The sequence below is a fragment of the Mobula birostris genome, chromosome 1 (assembly GCF_030028105.1).
Source record: "Mobula birostris isolate sMobBir1 chromosome 1, sMobBir1.hap1, whole genome shotgun sequence".
Classification (NCBI taxonomy): Eukaryota; Metazoa; Chordata; class Chondrichthyes; order Myliobatiformes; family Myliobatidae; genus Mobula; species Mobula birostris.
In genome coordinates, this window is record NC_092370.1 from 219161459 (window position 1) to 219180655 (window position 19197).

The window sequence follows — 19197 nt, forward strand, 5'->3', positions numbered from 1 at the left end:
TCTTTCTTATCTCACTTGCAGTTGATTTTATTGCAGGGGATGTGGCATGGAAATGGTGGCTAGATCTCCAATCTTTTCTCTAGTATAAATTCTTAGTGGGATATCTGCAGACTTTAGTTCAGTTACTGCAAAATGCAACTCAGACTCATTGAGTGGAATGACTGAAACAGCCAATCCATTGTCCAATTCCAATTTAATTAATTTGCTATTCAATTCTGATGTAAGCCGTACTCTTAGTTTTCACACTATAAATCTCAAGGATACGCAGTCCTGTATCACACTCATCATTATCAGATTTTTCATCAATGGCATGCAGATCAGTGCTCATTTTGAGACTGTAACTTGACTTTTTATCTTTATGTCTTCCCTGTTCAGTCCATTGATTTCAGTCTGGCCAACAAGCTTTTTGTATGTGTCCTACTTTGTTGCATTTTCTGCAAGTTTCACCCTTAAATCTGCATTGGGCTGGTGTATGTGAGCCCCTGCCACAACAGTAACACAATTTGTCCTGCCATGCCAGTTTCTGTTTAGATATTGAAAATTTGTTGCAACGTCCATTGCTGACTGCAACTCAGTTGCATCACTGACTGCTGTTTCCATTGATACAGCTATTTCAACTGCTCTTTTAAAAGTAAGTTGTGCTTCAGCTAGGGGCTGCTTTGAATGTTTTCTTGTAAGATTCCACAAACTAAGTGATCTCTCAGTACATCATTAAGCCCATTACCCAACTGACAATGCTCAATCTCTTCAATTCAGCCACATGTGGTGAAATGGACTCCCCTTCTTTTTGATTCCACTTATGAAACCCAAGTATTTTGAATCAATTATAGGTTTAGTTCTAAATTTTCTTCTATTACTTTTATAATAGAGCAAAGCTCATTTTGTCTGGTTTGGCTGGAGCAGTTAAACTTCGAAGCAAACGGTATGCTTTTAAATGCAATGCACTTAGCAAAATTGCTACACATTTCATACTGGCTATTTCATTTGCTTCAAAATACTGCTCAATTCACTCAGTATTCAAAATCCAGTTACCTGTTGTGGAATCAAACACGTCAATCTTTCCCATGTAGCCAGCCATTTCAGCTGTTTTTTTTCAGTGATTATTATACTCACTGTTTATGAATCCATGAATTCTTCCATTTCCTGCCTTTTTTGACTTGATCATTTTTCCTTTTGTAAAGAAAACTTGCTGCTCTGAAGAAAAAAAATGTGCTGCTCTGCTTTTTTTTTTACTTGACCGTTTCTCTGTGCTTCTTTTTCATCTCAAACATCTTGCCGCACTTCAACGTGTAAGTGGTCATCCGGGATTCATTTTAGAAATACCTCATCACCACTGTTATGTTTTGTATTTTCCAAAACATAAGAACTAATTGAAAGGAAAACAAGGGAGCTGGGAGATAACTTGTGTACATTGTATTTTTATTTTAAGCGAGGTGCGCGCACATATTATGTGGTAGCGTCATGAAGTATGCAGTTGACATATTTTTACAGAAGACCATAAGATAGAGAAGCGGAATTAGGCCATTTGCCCCATCGAATCTGCTCCGCCATTTCATCATGGCTGATCCATTTTTCTTCTCAGCTCCAATCTCCCGCCTCCTCCCCCACCATATCCCTTCATGTCCTGACCACTCAATAACCTATCAGCCTCTGCCTTAAATATGCATAAAGGCTTGGCTTCACAAATAACCCATAATGAATTATTTAAACAAATAAAGAATGCTTGATCTACAACACTTTTATAATACCATTCAAATATTGCTGAAATATTAGATATACAACAGCTATCCAACATTTCTGACTTGGCTCAGTTCTGGACAGCTCCAAAAATTTGCATGTCGATATTCACTTTTATAGTTATCTCTATCTCAATAAGACTAATTATCTGGCACCTTCAGGATTTTGGCAGTGCTGGACTGGCAGATTTTCTGGTTTGTTAGTACTCCAACAAACATTTAGTGTGTGTGTGTGTGTGTGTGTGTGTGTGTGTTTTTAAGGATGCTCCGTGGTAGTGTAATTAATTTTCTAGTGAATAGGGTGGATTTAAAGATGGGTGGGAAACAGTACCCATTAAAGAAAGCCTGAGAAAAATGGGCTGAGAGAGTTTAAAAGGCATACAGTATGAGGGAAAAATGTCTTACAAGTTTAAGTGGAGTGCAGGATAAAAACTCCTCTGGGTTAGAGTCTGGGAAATTGGGCACCAGCGTGCTTAAAGGGGTCTGGGAACTGAGACCTCAGTGAACTTAAAGAGAATACCTGGTGAATGAGATACTGAACCATCAGGATTTCCAAACAATGGGATAGAAGATTTTCAGAGCTTGACTGGAATATCCTTTACCTTATTCAATTCCTTAAATAAACTATTTCCCATGAATGAGTGTTTCAAATCTGCAGAATCTCAGTTATCGGCTAACAGTATAAGATGGACTTTTGAGCTCACAGTCCACCTTGTTATAGCCTTGGATGTTATCTGTCTACCTGCACAACACTGTCTCGGTAACTGTAGCACTTTGTTCTCCGCACTGGTACAGTTTTCCCTTATACTACCTCATTACCCAGCTGTAATGAAATCTGGATGGATAGCACGCAAAACAAGTTTTTCCACTGTACCTCGATAAACATGACAATAATAAACCAATTCAAAATTTATAATCTCCACTCCACGAAAAATGTATCAAAGGATTCTCCCTGCTCTTATTTGCTCATAAACAACTGTAATGGTCTGCTGTTTCATTTTCAGGTGGTTGCAATGAAATCATAATGTGTCATATGTACAGTTCAATGTATCATCTGAGGCCTTTAATGTAGGCGACAATTTTCACACCAGATCACCAATGAAATACAATAATATCTTTACTCAACCATGATATCAGGGAGGAGGTACCAGAGCCTGAAGACGCAAACTCAGTGATTCAGATTCTTCCCCCGCCATCAGCTTTCTAAATGGTCCATGAATCCTTGAACAGCACCTTGTTACTCCTTTTGTTTCCCACTATTTATTTATTTTGTAGTTTATAGATTTTTATATCTTTGCACTGTACTGTTTTTAACAAAATATATTTTATTCAAAAATAAAATTATGTACAATAAACCATTCAATGACTGTCAATCCTTTTCAGATGTTTCCATTTTGTACTGTACTGTTGCTGCAAAACAGCAAATTTCACATCATGTGTCAGTAATGATAATTCTGATTCTGGCTTATTTGGCATAGCCAAGTCACTATACAGTGATGGGGAGGAAAGAGGGATGAGGAAGAGGCTGGAAGCAGCAGAAGAGCCATTAAACAGTTCCTTCGTGGCACAAGATGAGCGGACTCAGATCCATTCTGGGCCACTCTGAGTTATTCTTTAGCCCGCCATTCTCTTTCATTAAACGCAACGTGAGTCACGTGACACTAAGCATCATACTCACCACTGAGCGTTTGTGCAGTCACACCACAATAAGAATGAAACCTTTAGTTTACCTGCAAGTGCTGCTTTTCTGCATTACTTCAGCCCGATGGTATCCCGACAACTTGCAAAATCCATCATTACTGTAGACTACTGGCCAGTCTACAATCTGAGCATTTCCAAGTAAAAAACTTGTTTCTATAAATGTAAGAAAAGAGTTACAAATCAGGATAGGGTAATACTTTGTGCCATTCTTCAATGCTTTGTTTAGCTACATTTAAGATAATCATCTACTATTAATATTTATTTAAGTATTTTCTGCAGCACCCTTGTATTAACATAATTATTAAGAGCTTCATGTTCCTAGGTGTGAACGTCACTTTGAAGCCACGGCTAAGAAGGCTCCCAATTACTTCTTCAGAAGGCTAAAAAAAATTTGAAATTTGAAATTACGCTTTGAAACTCACCATTTTTTTTTATCAAAGCACCGTAGAGAGCTTCCTATCCGAATGCATCGTCTCAAACCCTCTGCCCGTGACCACAAGAAACTACAAAGAGTTGTGGACACGGCTCAGCACATCACAGAAACCAGCCTTCCCTCCACGGACTCTGTCTACACTTCTCACTGCTTTAATAACGCAGCCATCATAATCAGAGACCCCACCCACCCCAGACATCCTCTCTTCTCCCCCCTCCCATCTCCCATCATACAAAAACCCGAGCACACATACCACCAGGCTCAGGGACGGCGTCCATTTCACTTTTCTAAGCATTGAACAATTCCCTGGTAAGATAAATTGGATGCTTGACCTCACAATCTATCTCTTCATGGTCTGCACCTTAAGATTGAGCTGCACTGCACTTTCACTGTAGTTGTTATACATTATTCTGCATCCTGTTATTGATTCATTACCTCAGTGCACTGTTGTAATGAATTCATCTGTAATGAAAGTATGCAATACTGTATCTCAGTACACATGACAATAAGAAACCAATTAAGCAATCCAAACAAGGGTTTCCAACATATTATTGATGTATACTCTACCAGGTTAAATTAGTAACATCCAAAATATTTTATGACATGTAATCTGGAACTATCTGAGTGAATAAAACTTTTCCTGAACTACCTGTGGTAAACTAGGCGGACATATCTTAACCTCCCTCGGCGATCCCCTTGTCCATTCATCCCCCTTCAATAATCTCCTTCCTGGCACTTATCCCTGCAAGCAGCCTATGTGCTACACCTGCCCGTACACCTTCCTTACCACCATTCAGGGCCCCAAACAGTCCTCCCCAGTGAGGCAACACTTCACCTGCCGATCTGCTAGGGTTGACTATAGTGTCCAGAGCTCCCAGTGCAGCTTCCTCTACATTGGTGAGACACGTCATAGACGGGGAGACCGCTTCATCGAGCACTCTGCTCCATCCGCCAAAAGTGGAACTTCCCAGTGGCCAAACATTTTAATTCCAATTCCTATTCCCATTCCGACATGTCGGTCCAGAGCCTTCACTTCTGCCACGAGGAGGCCACCCTCAGGATAGGGAGCAACACCTTATATTCCGTCTTGGTAGCCTCCAACGTGATTGCATGAATATCAATTTCTCCTTCTAATTTAAAAAATGTTTCCCTCCCCCTTCCATCTTCTTCTATCCTCCACTCTGGCTTTTTTACCCCTTCCTATCCTGTCACTTCCCACTGCATCCCCTCCTCCTTCCCTTTCTCCTATGGTCCACCTTCCTCTCCTATCAGATTCCTTCTTCTCCAGCCCTTTACCTTTCCCACCCACCTGGCTTCACCTATCACCTTCCAGCAAGCCTCCTTCCACTCCCCCCCACGTTTTACTCTGACGCCTTCCCCCTTCCTTTTCAGTCCTGAAGAAGGATAGTGGCCCGAAATGTCAACTGTTTATTCATTTCCACAGATGAATGCCTGACCTGCTGATTTCCTCCAGCATTAGGTGTGTGTGTTGCCCTGGATTTTCAGCATCGGCAGACACTCTCATATTAGCAGTTCTTCATGAGTTACTTTCCCTTTATTAATGATCAGCCAACAGCAGAATGCATATGGTTACTGTAATGGTTTACTGTAGCATCATCACAACAGGAACTCTTTCCCAGTGAATAAAATGTAGTGTTCAACCCCAGATCCAATCTAAACAAGCAGCATGTGGGCTAGTACTGCTCGAGGAAAGCTCATGAGCTACTGTCGATTTGTAACCATCTCTAATTATAACTTTCTCTAATTGCCAGGTAATTTGGTGATAACTTTATACAAGATTGATCCTAAAAAATCAAACCTTTTAGAATCCTTCTTGCTATGTGGACTCTTGTTCCACAGTTTGTAGATGTACTGACAGGAATAAAGCTGTCAGTGGTTCATCTTTGCACTGAGGTAGTAATGAGTACATTTAACAACATCACCATCTCCCAAAGTGCTGAATAGCTAATTAAATTGTTTTATCAAAGTGGACCGAGTATTGAAAAGTAGGAAACTTGGCAACTGGTTTGTGTGATGTTTATTATTAAATATGCTTTTTTATTATTTCTCCAAGTAAAGTTCCACCAAGTTTTGACACGTTTTGCACAAGTTCTCTCTTTTTCAAATTGCTCCCTCTAGAAATAAACCAGTGCTTGGTTTCCTATTTTGCATTCCAACCTGTGGTGAGTAAATTATTGATTCTTCAAGATCCCTTTATTCCGTTGGTCCTTAGTGACATTTTCTTGTCACAAAGTGTAATCGGCTCTGCTTTGGATCTCATTTACTAATTATACAGCAATTCTCTCAGCTAATTATCTGAGAACAAGTTATCTTTTAACTTATTGCAGCCTTCCTCTGTACTGGCTGTTTCCCCAGCCCTCTCCATTATGATGTCATGCAGAAATTTAGATATGTTGTTCTCGACTCCAGATTCGAAACCATTGTGACAATTTGCAAAAAAGGCGGCTGTGTCGGTAAATGGAATTTCACTTTCTACTCTGTGCCTCTGAGTAGTTACATTTTACCTCAGGGTGTCACAGCAGAAAGGTCAAGGGGGAGATTCCAGACAAAGAGTGATCCAACCAGAAGATGATTCAAGATCTTAGGTTGTTCAATGTCATTTCCAGTACACAAGTGTAAAGGAGAACAAAATAATTGTTACTCCTGATCTAATGCAGGACAAAAAAAAAACAGAATAACATGATTAAAAAACAACACAATAAATGTAAGTACGTAAGATAGCTTATATTCATTGATTGATTGTATGTACGTAAAGTGACGCTAGGCACAGGAGTGTTTGTGCAAAAGGTGGTTCTAACAGGAAATGATGAAGTAGTAGTGGTGGTAGGGTTGTTACTGGGTGGGTGTGGTGGGGTTGTTATTGGTGGAGGTGTTGATCAGTCTTACTGCTTGGGGAAAGTAACTGTTTTTAAGTCTAGTGGTCCTGGTGTGGATGCAATGTAGTATCCTCCCTGATAGGAGTGGGACAAACAGTTCACGAGCAGGATGGGTAGGTTCCTTCATGATACGGCAGGCATTTTTCTGGCTCCCTTCTGTATCCATGCCCTTGATGGTGGGTAAGCTGCAGCAGGTGATGCACTGGGCAGTTTCGGCTATCCCTTGTCGAGCCTCCCTCTCTGCCACAGTGCAGTTTCTACACCATGCAGTGATGCAGCATATCAGCATGCTCTCTACTGTGCGTCTGTGAGTATTGATGTGCATAGTCCAGCTCCCTTCAGCCTACTCAGGAAGTAGAGACGTTGGTGAGCTTTCTTGATGGTGGAGGATGTGTTCTGAGACCGTGAGAAGTTCTGCGAGATGTGCACTCCCAGGAGTTTGTAACTGCTCGCAGTTTCTCCTGCTGTGCCACCGGTGGAAAGATGAGTGTGAGTGATGTGAGTTTTCCTGAAGATGATAACCATCTCCTTTGCTTTGTTGACATTAAGGATGAGGTTATTTGCCTGGCACCAGGCCTCGAGCTCTTCCACCTCCTCTCTGGAGGCTGTCTCATCATCGTTGGTAATGGGCCCCACTATTGTTGCGTCATCGTCGAACTTGACAATGTGATCACTCGGGTGTCTGGCCTGCAGTAGTGTGTAAGCAGAGTATAAAGAGTGGGCTCAAGCACACAGCCCAGGGGAGCACCCGTGTTATGGATGATGGGGAGGGCGGAGTGAGTATGCATCCTGACTGTCTGAGGTGTGTTGGTTAGGAGGTCCAACTCCCAGTTGCACAGGGTGTATTTAGACCGAGGAGTGCCGAAATGAAGCCCGGAAACAGCATTCAAGCATAAGTGTCCTTGTTTTCTAGGTGTGTCAGGGCCAGGTACATGACAGATGCTATGGTATCTGTTGTAGAGCAGTTCTGTTGGTAAACGTTGGTGAGTGTCCAGTGTGGCAGGAATCGAGTTTGTGATATGTGCCATTACCAGCTATTCAAAGCACTTCATGATCATTGGCATCAGTGCCAATTGGCAGTAGTCATTTAGTTCAGAGATGGCACATCACAAAGGCAGTAAAGTTGGAGAAAGGCTGCAACAGTGAAGGCATCCCAGTTATCTTGCATTCTATGCCACTGGACCCTGAACTCAGTCTTTCAAGCACCACGTGGTGACTGCAAATGCATCAACCTCCCCATGTTAAACAAAGTCACACACAGGCATTCTTCATTAAGGGAATCCACCCTAGCATACTGGACTGAGTCCTGTGGTGATCAGCAAGTGGCAAAGGAGGCAGGATTGTAAAGTCTGGATCCACTCAGCTCACTCACACCACACCAGAATGTGTGGATCCCGGATCAGCCTTCGAAGAGCCACCCCCTTAGGAGAACATTATAGTTGACTCGGTGATCACACTCCTTCTACACAGCTCCAGTAACCCCAGCTCAATCCCAACCACTGAGTTGTTGGGTGTCCCTGTAATTATGTGTGTTTCCCTAGATGCTTCATTTTCTCTCACAATCCAAAATCACAACAGTTAGAAGGAAATTGGATCCCTTTAAGTTCTCCCAAGTTTGCAGGTGAGTGGTAGAACCTTGGGGGAGTAGTGGGAATGTGCAAAGAATAAAATGGATTCATGGAGGCCTGGTGACTGGCTGACAGTATAGAAGGGTCCGTGCTATGTGACAACGTAACTTCATTCTCTGATTTCAGCCTGAATCTAGCTTGCCTGAGCTCAAGCCTGCAACTTGTGCCCTGACTGCTTCATAAATAAGACCCGAAGACATAGGAGCAGAATTAGGTCATTTGGCCCATTGTTAGTCCACTTCACCATTCAATCTATTTTCCCTCTCCACTCCATTCTTCCGCCTTCGCCCTGTAACCTTTGACACCCTGGCTAATCAAAAACTTTTGAACCTCTGACTTAAATATAGTGACTTGGCTTCTCAGTCATCTGAGGCAATGGGCTGCACTTTCCAGTAAAAGATGTATGGCTTTAAATTTCATATTTTCAAAAGCAAGCACAATTTTCAGGCCAATAATTAGTAATAGGCATAGCTTTAAAAGAACATCTGACAGATTTTGCAAGTTGAATTCAAGATTTAAGGCTCTGAAAGTAGGTTTTTACATAGCTCAGCTCTAAATTAAAGTAGCAAGTATAGCAACATCAGTCTGCTCAATGTAGTTTACTGGGGATCGAGACAGCAAGACGTTGCTTTCACAACCTGAAGGCACATTTCAGATTCAGATGACAGCTCGCAGATGCTCTTATTTAATCATTTATCTGCCCTCGCCCAAGTTTGCTGTACCAGTTGCATGTAAATTATGACAAGGATGATTAGCCTTACTACTACTTTGAGAGCAAATGTTAAAAGGACAAATTTAAGAGTACCAGATCGGAATGCACACAGCATTCAAATTGAGGTAGGTGAATTAATGGCACAATTTGCAGTAAATGTATATAATTTAATGCTATTCTGTGGCTACCGGGTGACCAAATTTGGAGCAAAGACAGTAAGTATTTATGAAAGAGAGACAAACATTGATAAGTGATGAGAAGAGAGCAGCTGTGAGAAACAGGTTATGATGTAGAAGTGAAATCTGAGTGACATATTAAAGTTAGTGAACATTAAATCAGAATCACAGTCAATATCATTGGCATAGGTCATGAAATTTGTTGTTTTGCGGCAGCAGTACATTGCAATATACAATAATAAAAAACTGTAAATTGCAATAAGAAATACTGTAATATATATTCAATAAAGTAAGTCGTGCAAAAAGAGAGCAAAAAAATATTGAATGGTCATGGATTCAGTGTCCTTTCAGAAGTCTGATGGTGGAAGGGAAGAAGCTGTTCCTGAATCATTGAGCATGTATCCTCTCTGATGGTGGCCGTGAGAAAACTGTTTGTTCTGGGTGATAAGGGCCCTTAACGATGGATGCCGCCTTCCTGAGGCATTGTCTTTTGAAGATGTGCTCAGTACTGCGGAGGCTAGTGCCCATGATGGAGCTGGCTGAGTTTACCACTTTCTGCAGTGGCTCCTCCGTACCAGATGGTGATGCAACCAGTGAGAACCAGTGTCTCCACAGTACATCTGTAGAAATTTGCGAGAGTCTTTGGTGACATACCAAATGTCCTCAAATTTCTAATGAGCCGCTGTCGTGCCTTGTTTATAATTGCATCATGAGGATGAGGTTGAGTACAGGGCTACGGTAGGAAACTTTGTCACATGGTGTGAGCAGAATTATCTGCAGCTTAATGTGAAAAAGACTAAGGAGCTGGTGGTAGACCTGAGGAGAGCTAAGGTACCGGTGACCCCTGTTTCCATCCAGGGGGTCAGTGTGGACATGGTGGAGGATTACAAATACCTGGGATACGAATTGACAATAAACTGGACTGGTCAAAGAACACTGAGGCTGTCTACAAGAAGGGTCAGAGCCGTCTCTATTTCCTGAGGAGACTGAGGTCCTTTAACATCTGCTGGACGATGCTGAGGATGTTCTACGAGTCTGTGGTGGCCAGTGCTATCATATTTGCTGTTGTGTGCTGGGGCAGCTGGCTGAGGGTAGCAGACACCAACAGAATCAACAAACTCATTCGTAAGGCCAGTGATGTTGTGGGGATGGAACTGGACTCTCTGACAGTGGTGTCTGAAAAGAGGATGCTGTCTAAGTTGCATGCCATCTTGGTCAATGTCTCCTATCCACTACATAATGTACTGGGTGGGCACAGGAGTACATTCAGCTAGAGACTCATTCCTCCGAGATGCAGCACAGAGCATCATAGGAAGACATTCCTGCCTGTGGCCATCAAACCTTACAACTCCTCCCTTGGACGGTCAGACACCTTGAGCCGATAGGCTGGTCCTGGACTTATTTCATAATTTACTGGCATAATTTACATATTACTATTTAACTATTTATGGTTCTACTACTATTTATTATTTATGGTGCAACTGTAACGGATACCAATTTCCCCCAGGATCAATAGAGTATGACTATGACTATGTCTATCAATATGTTGGAGCCAGGATAGATCTTCAGAGATGTTGACATCCAGCAACTTGAAAATGCTCACCTGTCCACTGCCGATGAGGTCTGCTGTGTATTGGTGGGTGTTGGCTACTGGTTACCAAACACTATTGGGCGCAGTATTAATCTGGAAATTAGCGGTGCTTACAGCAGAGGTATATAGTTATCATAGAAGGTAACAGTGTTGCCTTGTGTGGAGGTGCCACTGCACAGGATCGGAAAAGGTTTCAGAGAGTTGTAAGCTCAACCAGCTCCATTAAGACACCAGCCAACCAGCATCAAGGCTCAAAAGGCAATGTCTTAAAAAGGTGACATCCAACACTAAGAACTCCCACTACCCAGGACATGCCCTCTTTTCATTACTACCATTAAAGAGGAGACACAGGAGCCCAGAGACACACACTCAATGGTTTAGGATCAGTTTCTTCCCCTCCACCATCAGATTTCTGAACGGATAATGAACCCATAAACACTGCCTCACTATTTTCACTATCTTTTTGCACTGCTTATGTAATTTTTAAAATACGTATTGATTATTGTAATTTATTGTACATTTTATGTACTGCATTGCAAAGCAAAGAATTTCACGAGATAATCAGAAATAATAAAGCTGATTCTGATTCTTCAATCTACATACAGACTGAACAAATCCAATCAAAGAACATAGAAATCTACAGTACATTGTAGGCCCTTCAGCCAATAATGCTGTGTCAGCCATGTAACCTACACTAGAAGCTGCCTAGAATTTCCCTATTGCATAGCCCTCTATTTTTCTAAGCTGCATGTACCTATCTAAGAGTCTTTTAAAAGACCCTATTATTGTATCCGCTTCCACCACCATTGCTGGCAGTGTATCCCATGCACCTACCAGCTTTGAGTGTCCTATGGACATGGATCCCAGGGTCTCTCAGATCCTCCACATTGCCAAGAGTCTTACCATTAATACTATATTCTGTCTTCAAATCAGCAATAATAAGATAGAGGAGGAATTAATGGAATGTGAGATAGTCTTGCAGATCAAAATGGTAAAGATCAAACTGATGAGAAGGCACTATTGTACTTCCTTCTGTGCAGTGAGAAAATTCTAATTAATAATTTTGTTGTAAAGGGGGATTTAGGGAAGAGTGTCTATAAAGTTGTCATCTTTTAAATACTATAGATTCTGGAATGGTTCTTGCAGCCTGGAAGGCAACAAAGCTGATTTCACTATTTAAGAAAGGAGGAAGAATGAAAGCTGGGAATTGATGACTGATTAGTTACCTCTCTCAGTAGTAGAGAAAAGCTAGGCTCTGTAATGCGGAATATAATAACAGAGCAAAAGCAAACTGCTGGAACTATGCAGCAGGTCAAACGGCATCTGGGGAGACAAAAGGATTGTTGATTATCTTGGGTCAAAACCATGCATCATGATAGTGCATCTCTTGTGCCTCCAATATAATCATAGAATTATGAAAATAGCATGGACTTATGAAAAGGAAATCATATCTGACTCATCCATTGGAGTTCTTAGTTAAGGGAATAAAGAAAAATATGGTGTCAGGAAGATTAACAGAATTCTAACAAGGGCGTGACGAGGTGGATGTATGGAGGATGTTTACACTGACTCCGACATCCAGTAGTCACAGTCTCTGGTTAGGGGGTAGGTCACTTTGGGATAGAAATGAGGAGTAATTTCTCCATTTTGTGGTTGGGTTATGAAAGGTTAAGTCATAGAATTAATTCAGAATAGAGATCTGTGACACCTAGATACTAAAGGAATCAAAGGATGTGAGGACAGTACCGAAAATAGGACTGAGGTTGAAGATCAGGCATGATCTGATGAATGGACGGCAAAGCTCAGAGAGTCAGGAGGCTTACACCTTCTTCTAATTCCATCATCCTTAAAGAACAGTATATTGTTCATGCATTTGGGAAGTGCACTAAATTATTTCTTAGTCTTAAACTTCAAACTCTTGCGCATTATTAAATTCATAAATTACATACTTATTACTAAGTACAGTCAATGATGAGCCCTGCATTCCTTCCAATAAAAAGATGTCATACACAAATTCACTCATGTGACAATACTTAACACCAAGAACATCCATGTTCTGGGACTCTTCCTAAAAGTAGATTTTTGACCAAATGCTGTGGGATTTTCTATTCACATCCTTGGAAGAACACAAGATTTCATTTATATTATCTAAGCAAAGCACAGAATGGAAATGTCGTCTGCAATGAGTGCCATGTGTCAGTATTGCAGCACAATGCATTTCCTTCCCCAGACTGAGTGGCCAATATGAACCACACCAGAAGTTTTGGTGGCACATTTAAACTCTCTGTTTAATTATAAAATAGAATAGTACAGCATAGTACAGGCCTTTCAGCCCACATTGTTGTGCCAACCCTCAAACCCTGCCTTCCAAATAACCCCCCACCTTAAATTCCTCCATATACCTGTCTAGTAGTCTCTTAAATTTCACTAGTGTATCTGCCTCCACTACTGACTCAGGCAGTGTATTCCATGCACCAACCACTCTCTGAGTAAAAACCTTCCTCTAATATCCCCTTGAACCTCCCACCCCTTACCTTAAAGCCATGTCCTCTTGTATTGAGCAGTGGTGCCCTGGGGAAGAGGCGCTGGCTATCCACTCTATCTATTCTTCTTAATATCTTGCATACCTCTATCATGTCTCTTCTCATCCTCCTTCTCTCCAAAGAGTAAAGCCCTAGCTCCCTTAATCTCTGATCATAATCCATACTCTCTAAACCAGGTGCATTCTGGTAAATCTCCTCTGTACCCTTTCCAATGCTTCCACATCCTTCCTATAGTGAGGTGACTAGAACTGGACACAGCACTCCAAGTGTGGCCTAACCAGAGTTTTATAGAACTGTATCATTACCTCATGACTCTTAAACTCAATCCCTCAATTTATGAAAGCTAATATCCCACATAAGCTTTCTTAACTACCCTATCTACCTGTGAAGCAACTTTCAGGGATCTGTGGACATGTACCCCCAGATCCCTCTGCTCCTCCACATTACCAAGTATCCTGCCATTTACTTTGTACTCTGCCTTGGAGTTTGTCCTTCCAAAGTGTACCACCTCACACTTCTCTGGGTTGAACTCCATCTGCCACTTCTCAGTCCACTTCTGCAACCTATCAATGTCTCTCTGCAATCTTTGACAATCCTCTACACTATCTACAACACCACCAACCTTTGTGTTGTCTGCAAACTTGCCAACCCACGCCTCTACCCCCACATCCAGGTCGTTAATAAAAATCACGAAAATAGAGGTCTCAGAACTGATCCTTGTGGGACACCACTAGTCACAACCCTCCAGTCCGGATGTACTCCCTCCACCATGACCCTCTGCCTTCTGCAGGCAAGCCAATTCTGAATCCACCTGGCCAATCTTCCCTGGATCCCATGCCTTCTGACTTTCTGAATAAGCCTACCATGTGGAACCTTGTCGAATGCCTTACTAAAATCCATATAGATCACATCCACTGCACTACCCTCATCTATATGCCTGGTCACCTCCTCAAAGAACTCTATCAGGCTTGCTAGACACGATCTGCCCTTCACAAAGCCGTGCTGACTGTCCCTGATCAGACCATGATTCTCTAAATGCCTATAGATCCTATCTCTAAGAATCTTTTCTAACAGCTTTCCCACCACAGACGTAAGGCTCACTGGTCTATAATTACTCAACTATCCCTACTACCTTTTTTGAACAAAGGGACAATATTCGCGTCCCTCCAATCCTCTGGTACCATTCCCGTAGACAACGAGGACATAAAGATCCTAGCCAGAGGCTCAGCAATCTCTTTCCTCACCTCGTGTAGCAGCCTGGGGAATATCCCATCAGGCCCCGGGGACTTATCCATCTTAATATACTTTAACAACTCGAACACCTCCTCTCCCTTAATATCAACATGCTCCAGAACATCAACCTCACTCATATTGTCCTCTCCATCATCTAGTTCCCTCTCATTGGTGAATAGCGAAGAGAAGTATTCATTGAGGACCTCGCTCACTTCCACAGCCTCCAGGCACATCTTCCCATCTTTATCTCTAATTGGTCCTACCTTCACTCCTGTCATCCTTTTTTTCTTCACATAATTGAAGAATGCCTTGGGGTTTTCCTTTACCCTACTCGTCAAGGCCTTCTCATTCCCCATTCTTGCTCTTCTCAGCCCTTTCTTAAGCTTCTTTCTTGCTACCCTATATTCCTCAATAGACCCATCTGATCCTTGCTTCCTAAACCTCATGTGTGCTGCCTTCTTCCACCTGCCTAGATTTTCCACCTCACTTGTCACCCATGGTTCCTTCACCCTACCATTCTTTACCTTCCTCACCAGGACAAATTTATCCCTAACATCCTGCAAGTTGTCTATATAGACTTCAGTAAGGCCTTTGACAAGGTTCCACATGGAAGATTAGTTAGGAAGGTTCCATCGTTAGGTATTAATATTGAAGTAGTAAAATGGATTCAGCTGTGGCTGGATGGGAGACGCCAGAGAGTAGTGGTGGATAACTGTTTGTCAGATTGAAGGCCGATGACTAGTGGTATGCCTCAGTGATCTGTACTGGGTCCAATGTTATTTGTCATATATATTAATGATCTGGATGATGGGGTGGTAAATTGGATTAGTAAGTATGCAGATGATACTAAGATAGGTGGAGTTGTGGATAATGAAGTAGATTTTCAAAGAGAGATTTAGGCCAGTTAGAAGAGTGGGCTGAAAGATGGCAGATGGAGTTTAATGCTGATAAATGTGAGGTGCTACATTTTGGTAGGACTAATCAAAATAGAACATACATGGTAAATGGTAGGGCATTGAAGAATGCAGTAGAACAGAGGGGTCTAGGAATAATGGTGCAGAGTTCCCTGAAGGTAGAATCTCATGTGGATAGGGTGGTGAAGAAAACTTTTGGCATGCTGGCCTTTATAAATCAGAGCATTGAGTATAGGATTTGGGATGTAATGTTGAAATTGTACAAGGCATTGCTAAGACCAAACTTGGAGTACTGTGTACAGTTTTGGTCACCGAATTATAGGAAAGATATCATCAAAATTGAGAGAGTACAGAGAAGATTTACTAGAATGTTACCTGGGTTTTATCTCCTAAGTTACAGAGAAAGGTTGAAAAAGTTGGGTCTTTATACTTTGGAGTGTAGAAGGTTGAGGGGGAACTTGATAGAGGTATTTAAAATTATGAGGGGGATAGATAGAGTTGACGTGGATAGGCTTTTTCTATTGAGAGTGGGGGAGATTCAAACAAGAGGACATGAGTTCAGAGTTAAAGGGCAAGAGTTTAGGGGTAACATGAGGGGGAACTTCTTTACTCAGAGAGTGGTAGTTGTGTGGAATAAGCTTCCAGCAGAAGTGGTTGAGGCAGGTTCGATGTTGTCATTTAAAGTTAAATTGGATAGCTATATGGACAGGAAAGGAATGGAGGGTTATGGGCTGAGTGCAGGTTGGTGGGACTAGGTGAGAGTAAGAGTTCGGCACGGACTAGAAGGGCCGAGATAGCCTGTTTCTGTGCTGTAATTGTTATATGGTTATATGGTTATAAGAGATCTCTAAACATCCACCGCATGTCCATAGTACATTTCCCTGCAAAAACATCATCCCAATTCACACGCGCAAGTTCTAGCCTTATAGCCTCATAATTTGCCCTTCCCCATTTAAAAATTTTCCTGTCCTCTCTGATTCTATCCTTTTCCATGATAATGCTGAAGGCCAGGGAGCGGTGGTCACTGTCCCCCAGATGCTCACCTACTGAGAGATCTGTGACCTGACCCGGTTCATTACCTAGTACTAGATCTAGTATGGCATTCCCCCTCGTCGGCCTGTCAACATACTGTGACTGGAATCCATCCTGGACACACTTAACAAACTCCGCCCCATCTAAACCCTTGGAACTAATCAGGTGCCCATCAATATTAAGGAAGTTAAAGTCACCCATGATAACAACGCTGTTATTTTTGCACCTTTCCAAAATCTGCCTCCCAATCTGCTCCTCTGTATCTCTGCTGCTACCAGGGGGCCTAAAGAATACCCCCAATAGAGTAACTGCTCCCTTCCTGTTCCTGACTTCCACCCATACTGACTCAAAAGAGGATCCTGCTACATTACCCACCCTTTCTGTAGCTGTAATAGTATCCCTGACCAGTAATGCCTCCCCTCCTCCCCTCCCCCCCATCCTTTTTAAAGCACTGAAATCCAGTAATATTGAGAATCCATTCCTGCCCTGGTGCCAGCCAAGTCTCTGTAATGGCCACTACATCATAATTTCATGTACGTATCCAAGCTCTCACTTCATCACCATTGTTCCTGATGCTTCCTAATTCATCTGCTTTAATTGTTCATTCATAGCAGAGCAGTGGGTCCTGCAAAAGGGCAATGCTGAAATATTCCCGAGTCCACATTTCCCTGGAAAGACAATTTCCTGGTAAAGTAAAGCACAAATATCAGTGCACAAAAACAGCCAGAATAGCTCACAGAAACTCTCAAAGCAGACAATACAGTTACAAAACTGTCATCTAACCAACAATATGGAAACTTCACAGGTTTGAATTTCTCCTGCCTTTAGTGATTCAAAGATTCAAAGTACATTTATTATCAAAGTATGTATGTACTATACAAACCCTGAGATTCACCTTCACACGGACAGCTACAGAACAAAGAAAACCATGTAACATGTTCCAAGAAAAAAAAATCAACACCCGCTCCAACGCACAAAGAGAACAATCACGCAAACGGCAAAAAAGAATGAAAAATATAGAATATGTAACACAAAGTCAAAAGAGTCCAGGAATATTTTCAGCTCAGTTCAGTTCAATCTAGCACTGCATCGTTCATTATCTGCAGGCCATCCCAATCAAAAATGACCAAAATAGCAACAAAAAAGGAGAAACCAGACACCAGAAACACATCATAACATGGATTACAGAGTCTTATCCACAAACCGCATCCGTTAAACCTTGCCCCCAAGACCCAGGACTCTGGTACAATCCTCTGGCAGCATCAAGTGAGAGAGAGAGAGTGAGAGAGAGTGAGAGAGAGAGTGCAAGAGAGTGAGAGAGAGTGTGAGTGAGAGTGAGAGAGAGTGAGAGAGAGAGAGAGAGAGACCATTTGAATGCAGGGGCCTTCCTCTGGGAGCAGCAGGATCAGGACAATCGGACTAATTACTGTGCAATCAATCAATCAATGACTGGTGGCTATTAATGGAGCTGTTATTAATAGTGCTACTGAATGACAAACACTCAACAATAACCTGCTCAACACTGCCAAGTTTGAGCTTCACCAGAACACTCTATAACACATCACAGCCTTGCTCGAAACATGGACCAAAGAGCTGAGGTGAGAGTGAATTCGCCCTGACAGTAGGACATAATTTGACTCATCGTAGCCCATCCAATGTGACTATAAAATGAAAGTCAATGGGTATTAAGGAAATAATGCACTGTTGGTTGGATCATACTTCACCCAAGGGAAAGTGGCATAGTTGCTGTAGAGCCATCATCCCAGCCCCAAGTCATTGTAACAGGAATTCCTTAGGGAAGGGAGATAGGCCCAATCATCTTCAACAATCATCTTCCTTCTGTCATTACCTCAGAACCTGGAATGTCTACTGAAGATTGCATAGCTCTGAGTTCAATTTATCGCCCCTAGCAAATGAAGCCCATCCTAACAATATGCAGCAAGAATTAGACAACAGTAAGTCATAGGATGAGAAGAGGTAGTTAACAGTCGCACCACCAAAGTGAAAGCTAATGGCCACTTCCAACAACACAAAGTCCATCCATCTACTCTTGCTTTCTATACAGTTCTCATTGCAAAGATGTGCACCATTAATATCCTGTGGTAAATCATTAATCAAGAGTTCCAACGGAGCAATCATAAACACTGACTACAAAACCAGATTAGAGGCTGAGTTATCCACCAGTAAGTAATTCATCCGCTGACACCACAAACTCTTTCCACCATCAACAAACTGCACATCAGTAATGTGATTTACTCTTCATTTAGCTGAATGCCTGCAGTTCCAAAAACACTTAAGCTTGACACTGTTGATGACAAAGGAGCCTGCTTGATTTTGTTTAACTACCTTACAACATTAAGTATCTCCCCTTGTGGCTTCATTGTGTACCAGTAATAATATATTCTGTGTTCAGTCATTCAGTTCACTCTCACAGGATCACCCAGTTTTACAACTTTCACCATCAGAAAGGACAACAGCAGAAGACACACAGGAACATTATCAAATGCAGGTTCCTGTTGAAGTCAGACCACACGTTGAATAGAAAATATATCCCCAATCCATCATCACCATGAACAAATCTAAATTATGGAACTCTCTCAT

The 19197-nt window shown here is 41.9% G+C and overlaps 1 protein-coding gene across 1 annotated transcript in view; it reads right to left on the bottom strand.

Annotated features, from left to right (window-relative positions):
- Window positions 1-19197, bottom strand: part of kcnh5b (potassium voltage-gated channel, subfamily H (eag-related), member 5b) — a 507516-nt gene that overhangs the window by 454104 nt on the left and 34215 nt on the right. Inside the window, exon 2 of the mRNA XM_072251293.1 lies at window positions 3467-3590. Coding sequence (XP_072107394.1) covers window positions 3467-3590 — 124 coding nt within the window. The remainder of the gene's footprint in view (window positions 1-3466; window positions 3591-19197) is intronic.